We start from the raw sequence: 8,653 nt of genomic DNA, 5'->3' as shown, positions 1-8,653 counted from the left end.
GTTACTATTGTTCTATTGAATTTCCAATCTGTGCATGTGTCAACTCCAAAAACGGATTAGAAAAACCGTGTGTAACCGTATTCTGAAATTCTGTGTACGGTTCTCATAGACAACAATGTTAAAAGAACCGCATACGGTTCGCATACGGTTTTACAACTGGAGTCAAAAACGTGGTCGACAGCGTTTTTGCCTACGGTTGAAAAATCGGCAAAACCGTATCTGAGGCAAAACGGATGCAACCGTACACAACATTTGGAATACGGTTTACAATGCATTCTATATGCATACGGTTTCGGATACGGTCGGATAAATTTTTTTGCGGAAAACCGTACACGGTTAACGTATTTGAAAAACGTGATGTGAACCCAGCCTAAACGTTTTGGCGCACAACTGACATGACCGGGTCCGGACTGATCCCATTGAAAGGTTTCTGTTGGGTATCTGGTATTTTTCAAGAGTTTAGCAAAGAAAAAAAAAAATAGAATATTCTGGTGGGTTTTTTCCTCAGCTCAACGTACTGACCAGTAATGCACACCAGCAGTGTGAACAGTGGCAGTGTTTCCCAAGCAGGGTGCATGCTGGGAGTTGTAGTTGTGCAACAGTTGGTGAACAATGCTGTGGGGTTGCCACACTAGTAGTGTCCCTCAGCACAACACAGACCTCTAAGCAGACATTCTCCGCCACGGCCACAAGGCGTGCCTACTAAAACTGCCCAGTTCCTGTGTCTTCATCGCGCATGCGCAGAGGCAACAACGCTTTATCAATAGTGCGCAAGGGTGCTTCCCTTCGGTAGAGCTCCGTCCCTGACGTCACTGCGCCGGAAGCTTTGCGCTCCGTGGCCCTCGGTGGCGTCGCTCCGCATACAAAGACAGGCCGCCGCCATCTTTCGTATAGGCCGGGCGGAGAGCTCGGGCCCCGGGCATGACCCCGCTGTCTCCTCGGGCCTCCGCCGGGCGGAAATGAGGCCAAGATGTCGGTGTCTGGGCTGAAGGCCGAGCTGCGACTCCTTGAGTCTATCTTCGGTAAAGAGCACGAAAGGTTCCGGATCATCAGCTGGAGACTGGACGAGCTGCACTGTGTGTTCATCCAGAGCACCGGGGGGGCCCTGACCATCCACTGCAACATCACGGTGGGTACATCCACGATGAGCGCTCACTGCACAGACCCCACAGCGCGGGCGGCTCCGGTACCGGACCCTATAGTGTTAGAGAGCAGCCTGTGACCACATTATATTCTGATGCCATCTACTCTATGATATGGTGCCCTTCACACCTGTGGGTCTCCTCCTGCTGTTGTAAAAACTACAACTCCCATCATGCTCCAGCAGCAGTAGCTTGGAATGCTTAATGGGAGTTGTAGTTTTGCAGCAGCTGGAGAGCTACAGGTTGGAGAACACTGCTTATGTTCTGGTGGGTATAGCTAGGTACCAGACCACCACACGTCCCAGCAGGTAAGGCAGTGTTTTATAACCAGGGAGCCTCCAGATGTTGGAAAACTACAACTCCCAGCATGCCCGGACAGCCGAAGGCTGTCCGGGCATGCTGGGAGTTGTAGTTTTCCAACATCTGCAGGCTCCCTGGTTGGGAAACACTGAGGTAAGGGCTGTGCTCCTCAATTGGCATCAGGTTGTCTGGAGCTCCCAACCAAGATCTGATGCTTATGCCCCCCCCCCCCTAAGAAAAAAAATGAAAATGTGGGAGCGAGGTGAGATACCATTTAAAATATTAGGGGCTGATCCCTCAAATCATTGACATCAGAAGTTTGCTTCTTTTTTTTTTTTTCCTTCTTGGTCATAGGAATTGAACGATGGAAATGGCGCCAAATGTGCTGGATTACGGCAAACCATCAGGTGTCAGCATCTACAGACTATGGCTGTCTGGGCATGGTGGGAGTTGTTGTCTTTGTAACAGCTGCAGGCACACTGGATGGGAAATACTGTCTTAGGGTACAAATATGCTGATTTTGCTACCCATTAAGGTCAATGGCTAGCAAAATCGGCTGCAGAAAATATGCAGCAGCTCCTGCATGTGCGTTTACCATTTACATGGGTGGATTTAAAGGGGGTACTCCGGTGAAAACTTATTTATTTTATTTAATCAACTGATGCCAGAAAGTTAAGCAAAGTTGTAAATTATTTCTATAAAAAAAAATTATAATCTTAATCCTTCCAGTGCTTATTAGTGGCTGTATACTACAGAGGAAATTCTTTTCTGTTTTGGATTTATTTTCTGTCATGATCGCAGTGCTCTCAGCTGACACCTCTGCCCATTTTAAGAACTGTCCAGAGCAGCATATGGTTGCTATGGGGATTTTCTTCTGCTCTGGACAGGTCCTCAAATGGACAAAGGTGTCAGCAGAGAGCACTGTGGTCATGACTAGAGATGAGCGAACTTACAGTAAATTCGATTCGTCACAAACTTCTCGGCTTGGCGGTTGCTGCCTTTTCCTGCATAAATTAGTTCAGCTTTCAGGTGCTCCCGTGGGCTGGAAAAGGTGGATACAGTCCTAGGAGACTCTTTCCTAGGACTGTATCCAGCTTTTCCAGCCCACTGGAGAACCGGAAAGCTGAACTAATTTATGCAGGATAAGTCCTCAACTGCCGAGCCGAGAAGTTTGTGACGAATCAAATTTACTGTAAGTTCGCTCATCTCTAGTCTTGACAGAAAAGGAAAAAAAAAGAAAATTATTTCCTTTTGTACTATACTGCCGCTAATAAGTGCTGGAAGGATTAAGATTTTTTTTTTTTTTTTTTTAGAGAAGTTTAACTTTCTGGCACCAGGTGATTTAATAAAAAATATAAATGTAAAAAAAATAAAATGTTATATATGTTTTCCACCGGAGTACCCCTTTAATTGCTAGATAGCATCGTGTTTCCCGCTGCGAGTTTTGAATCGGGTGGGTGCATTGCGGCAGATTTTCAGCAGTGTGGTCTGAAGCAGACCCCATTGATATTGGGGTCTGCTGACTGTATCGGACTGTTGGATAGGCCGTCACTAGATAACTCCTTTGTAGGGTTTTTTATGGACCTTCCCATTAATGGTCTATCCTCCAAATTCACAATAAAAAAAAAAAAGGAATACACTGTGGGGGAGATCTATCAAAACCTGTCCAGAGGAAAAGTTGCCCATAGCAACCAATCACATCGCTTCTTTCATTTTGCAAATGCCTTGTTAAAAATGAAAGAAGCGATCTGATTGGTTGCTATGGGAAACTGGAAAACTTTTCCTCTGGACAGATTTTGATAAATCTCCCTCTTTATGTACAGGACCATACAACACCTGGGGACTGTTCACCCAAAATAATTCTGTGGTCAGCATTCCGTAGACGGCAATGTGTTTCCAAAGGGATTGCGCCTAAAGAAATGACATGTCAATTGTTTTTGGCTGAATCTGCTTGCAAACGCATTGCTGTCTATGGAATGATCCTAGCGCCTGCTGACCACAGAATTCTTTGCATGGCCCTAGTGCCTGATATTTGCAGGATGTCCGCCCGTGTTGTCTTTTTAGACTTTTCACAAATTTTCTGCCATGTGGACATGGCCGAAGAGGAATAATGGCCTATCCTTAGGAATCCCGCCATGTGCACGATGCAGCAGAATCCCATTGAAAGCAATGGGATTACGCTTAAAAGGGAGTATTCAGCGCATTCTGCTCGGAAATTCTGTCGTGTAAACATGATAGAATTTTATTATACAGCAAGGATTTAACTTTGCCTTCTAACACACAGCGCAGACAGTTTTACTTTATTACGGGATGCGGTGTTTTATAAACATTGTGCACAATCCGACCCGAATACTGTGCTGCTGATAAAGCTCAGCTCATTAAAAGGGAGGAGCCAGGAGGGAGCTGTGTAGGGGAGCGGGGCTGATGAGAGGAGAGAGTGGAGTGCGGAGCTGAGGGAGGTGCAGAGTTGCGTCCTGCCCAGCTCTGCCTTCCCCTTGCTGTATGTTCGGCAATCTCTGAGGGGAGGAGTGAATGCTGAACTGCATGGGGCGCAGTTCTGTACCTCACACCAGAAGTGCAGCTGAAGCACTGCAGGAGGAGACTTCTCCCTGTATACTAGTGTTTTCTGTCTGAACCAGTGTTACCCACATCCTTACCCCCAAATCCCAGCCCCAGTATGATCTGTGTTCCCTGTCCTCCTGGCATAACCACAATGTGCTCCATGCTGGGCTCCCTGTTGCTCCCTGCCCATGTCACCCCTCTGCCCTGCTGGGTTTCCCTCCATTCACTGACTGGAGTGAGCTGAGGATGCTGGTATGAAAGCTGGCTCGCCCGGGCAAAGCCATCTTAGGCTGGGTCCACACTACGTTTTGTCCCATACGGGAGCGCATACGGCAGGGGGGAGCTAAAAGCTCGCGCTCCCGTATGTGACCGTATGCGCTCCCGTATGCCATTCATTTCAATGAGCCGACCGGAGTGAAACGTTCGGTCCGGTCGGCTCATTTTTGCGCCGTATGCGCTTTTACAACCGGACCTAAAACTGTGGTCAACCACGGTTTTAGGTCCGGTTGTAAAAGCGCATACGGCGCAAAAATGAGCCGACCGGACCGAACGTTTCACTCCGGTCGGCTCATTGAAATGAATGGCATACGGGAGCGCATACGGTCACATACGGGAGCGCAAGCTTTTAGCTCCCCCCTGCCGTATGCGCTCCCGTATGGGACAAAACGTAGTGTGGACCCACCCTTAGCAGGTTTGTAGCCATGATGGAGATAGAGGCTGACTTGTGCGTCAGGGGCAACTTCTTCTAGCTGTCATTGGGGATGTGGCCAGTAGGCAGCGGATGGGCAGTAGCAGACATGTTGCCAGGTATCGCAGAGCTGAATGGATCCCAGTGATCGCAATGTGTGCACCTTTGACTCTGTAGCTAGTGTAGAACTACTACTCCCAGCATGTCAGGGCATTCTGTGAGTTGTAGTTCTGCACCAGCTGCTACAGATCACTACTTTGTAGTTCAGCTTACCCAAAACTAGTACAACTCCCAGCATTCTTTGACATAGGCCATGGATCTGGAGATGACCCAAACCAAAACACTCCGCATGTTGCACTGTATAGTAGTATAGAATAAGTTAGTGTAACATGCTGAGTAGTAGTTAGATCGTAACTAACTGCAACTCCCATCATGCCCTAACATAGCCTATGGCCCTGCAGCTGATGCAAAATTTGTACTACATAACAAAAAAAATGTGGGTAGGGCAAGTCATGTTCAGTTTTTGGCTGAGCACATCCTAGATTTTATGGTTTCAGACCAAAATGTATTTTTGCGCCCCACTAATGAGCATCGTTGTTCAAGTGGGATAAACACTTCTGCTCCTTATACAGTGTGTAGATAACTTTTCTAGGCGACTTTCATTTTGGCATTTTATTTTTTCCTCCTCACTTTATTATAGCTATAACACTTTTGCTCCACCAATTGTAATTTTGTAATGACATCCATCATTTTACCACCGAATCTACAGTGAAACAAAAACATTTGCAATGCAATTTTTGGGCTTCTATTTCTACTTTTCAGTAAAAATTACACTATTTTTATTCTGTAGGTACATATGATTACCATGATACCCAATTTATATTTTGCTTTACAACTTTTAAAAAATAACTGTGTGAAAATTACTTTGCTTAAAGGGGTACTCCGCTGCTCAGCATTTGGAACAAACTGTTCCGAATGCTGGAGCCAGTGCCAGGAGCTCGTGACGTGATAGCCCTGCCCCCTCATGAATTCATGCCTGGCCCCCTCAATACAAGTCTATGGGAGGGGGTAGTCTACAAAATGGGAAGAGGGGGGAATTCAAATATTTATTAGGGAAGGTGTTAATTCACATTTATATTCTATTTTTTTTTTTAACAGTCCCCGTAGGAGACTTAATTTCATACACTATACAATGCTATAGATTCCTAGAGCCCTGAGACCAGCCAAAGCCAGGTAGGGACCCCTTGCCTGTCCTCTCAGCTGATCAGGACCTTTGATTTCACCTGGTGCCCCGATGAGCTCCTGGGATCGGATTGTATTACTTTTTAGACTCCATGATCCTCTCTGATCTTGGTGTCTAAAGAGTTAAAGGGGTACTCCGGTGCTTACACATCTTATCTCCTATCCAAAGGATAGGGGATAAGATGCCTGATCGCGGGAGTCCCGCAGCTGGGGACCCCCGTGATCATGCACGCGGCACCCCGATTGTAATCAGTGTCCGGAGCGTGTTCGTTCCGGTCTGATTACGGTCGACCACAGGGTCGGCGGCGTGTGACGTCACGCTCCGCCCCCTCAATGCAAGCCTACGGGAGGGGGCGTGATAGCTGTCACGCCCCCTCCTGTAGGCTTGCATTGAGGGGCGGAGCGTGACTTCACACGGGGGCGGAGGCGTGACGTCACACGCTGCTGACCCTGCGGTCGACCGATTACAATCGGGGTGCCGCATGCATGATCACGGGGGTCCCCAGCGGCGTGGATAGGGGATAAGATGTGTGAGCACCGGAGTACCCCTTTAAAGGAGTAGTCCAGTGGTGATTCAGTGGTGAGCAACTTATCCCCTATCCTAAGGATAGGGGATAAGTTGCAGATCGCGGGGGGTCCGACCGCTGGGGCCCCCTGCGATCTCCTGTACGGAGCCCCGACAGCCCGTGGGAAGGGGGCGTGTCGACCTCCGCACGAAGCGGCGGCCGACACGCCCCCGCAATACAACTCTATGGCAGAGCCGAAGCGCTGCCTTCGGCAATCTCCGGCTCTGCCATAGAGATGTATTGAGGGGGCGTGTCGGCCGCCGCCTCGTGCGGGGGTCGACACCCGCTATCTCGGCGGAGAGCCGGGGCCCCGTACAGAGAGATCGCAGGGGGCCCCAGCGGTCGGACCCCCCGCGATCTCAAACTTATCCCCTATCCTTAGGATAGGGGATAAGTTTTTCACCACTGGACTACCCCTTTAATGCTGGAAGTCGCCCTGATCAGGGATTTCCGGTATTGGCCATGGGTCCCTGCTGCTACACCCTGCATCCTTAAGGTGTTGAACTTTTTTTTCCTTGAGTCCTCTGAAAAAGGAAAGAGGCAATCTTATTGGTTGCTATAGGCAACTGCCACAGTCTGGCCTATGTCTGCTATGTAGTTTATGCCATAAGCAAAAATTTAGTTTAAAATATTGTTTTTTTTTATTTATTTTTTTATTATTATAGCTGTGGTCTTCAAGTACAAAACAGATTTAGTGTTGTCCGGGCAGTATGATTTAAGTTATTTAGTTTAAAAAAAAAAAAAAAAAAAAAAACTCCCTGAATTTAATGTGTTTAACAAAAAAAGGAGCGGAGCTCCAGGATACCAGCAGGAGCAGGGAAGCAAAACATAGTTTGTGGGAGTTTTATTTATTTTTCTTCCACCTCTGAACTTATATATAAAAAGGGCAAGAAGTTTTTGTGCCGATGTGCAACTGCTTATAGTACATTTCTTTTATGAACTTCAGTCTTAAATATTCCAATTCTATTGGATGCATTCACCACTCACAAACTTGCAGGAAATCATTTTATATTTTTTAGTTTTTTTTAGACTAAGGAAACCCCCATCTTCCTAAATGTGACTTTGTTCTTTGGATGTCTGCATGATGGGTGGCTCACCTGTGCAGCATGTTTCCTAGACCTCATCTGATGTAGATGAATTAGAGTTGTCAATGGCCGCATGCCTCAAACATCAGTGCCGGCCTCTATAGTTCTTGAGGTGGTTTGTGTGCTTAAAGGGGTACTCCGCTGATCAGCAACGCCCAGAGCCGGTGGGGGGCTTGTGGAATCACGCCCTGCCCCCTCAATGCAAGTCTATGGGAGGGGGCGGGCTGTGACATCACAAGCCCCCCCGCTGACTCTAAGCTTTCGGAACATTTTGTTCCAGATGCTAATGGGCAGAGCACCCCTTTAATATGAAGAGTAGAGCGGGTCTATTATGTGTGTACTCAAATGACTAGGTGCTGAGTAATGGGGCAGTAACTATAGTTTAGGAGGGGACTCTAAGGTATTAATACCCATAATGGCTCTGGTGGTGTAATCCTATAGTCATCGTTCTAAAGGGGTACTCCGGTGGAAAACATTTGTTTTTAAATCAACTGGTGCCAGAAAGTTAAACAGATTTGTAAATGACTTCTTCTATTAAAAAATCTTTACCGCTCCAGTACTTTTTAGCAGCTGTATACTACAGAGGAAATTCTTTTCTCTTTGAATTTCTTGTCTTGTCCAGTGCTCTCTGCTGACACCTGATGCCTGTATTAGGAACTGTCCAGAGCAGCATAGGTTTGCTATGGAGATTTTCTCCTGTTCTGGACAGTTCCTGATACGGGCATCAGGTGTCAGCAGAGAGCACTGTGGACAACACAAAAAAGAAATTCAAAAGAAAAATTTCCTCTGTAGCATACAGCTGATAAAAAGTACTGGAAGGATAAAGATTTTTTTAATAGAAGTAATTAGCAAACCTGTTTAACTTTCTGGAACCAGTTGATTTAAAAAATAGATTTCCACCGGAGTAAATAGAGGTCAAGGGTTCTTGTCATGTAATGAGGTAGTTCTGTCTGTGGTTGACATCCTGGATTTTTACACTTTTATTTATTTTATTTTTTTTATCCTGCGGCCTCAGTCCAGTTGAAGTTGGCCATTGTATTGTAGCAGATCCACACCAGATTGGAGGAT

The 8,653-nt window shown here is 46.8% G+C and overlaps 1 protein-coding gene across 1 annotated transcript in view; it reads left to right on the top strand.

The window, feature by feature from the left end:
- Window positions 1-737: 737 nt before the first annotated feature.
- Window positions 738-8,653, top strand: part of UBE2Q2 (ubiquitin conjugating enzyme E2 Q2) — a 42,959-nt gene continuing 35,043 nt past the window's right edge. Inside the window, exon 1 of the mRNA XM_056572955.1 lies at window positions 738-1,129. Coding sequence (XP_056428930.1) covers window positions 971-1,129 — 159 coding nt within the window. The 5' untranslated portion in view covers window positions 738-970. The remainder of the gene's footprint in view (window positions 1,130-8,653) is intronic.

This window comes from Hyla sarda, chromosome 4 (genome assembly GCF_029499605.1).
Source record: "Hyla sarda isolate aHylSar1 chromosome 4, aHylSar1.hap1, whole genome shotgun sequence".
NCBI lineage: Eukaryota > Metazoa > Chordata > Amphibia > Anura > Hylidae > Hyla > Hyla sarda.
This window is presented reverse-complemented; position numbering and strand designations above follow the sequence as displayed.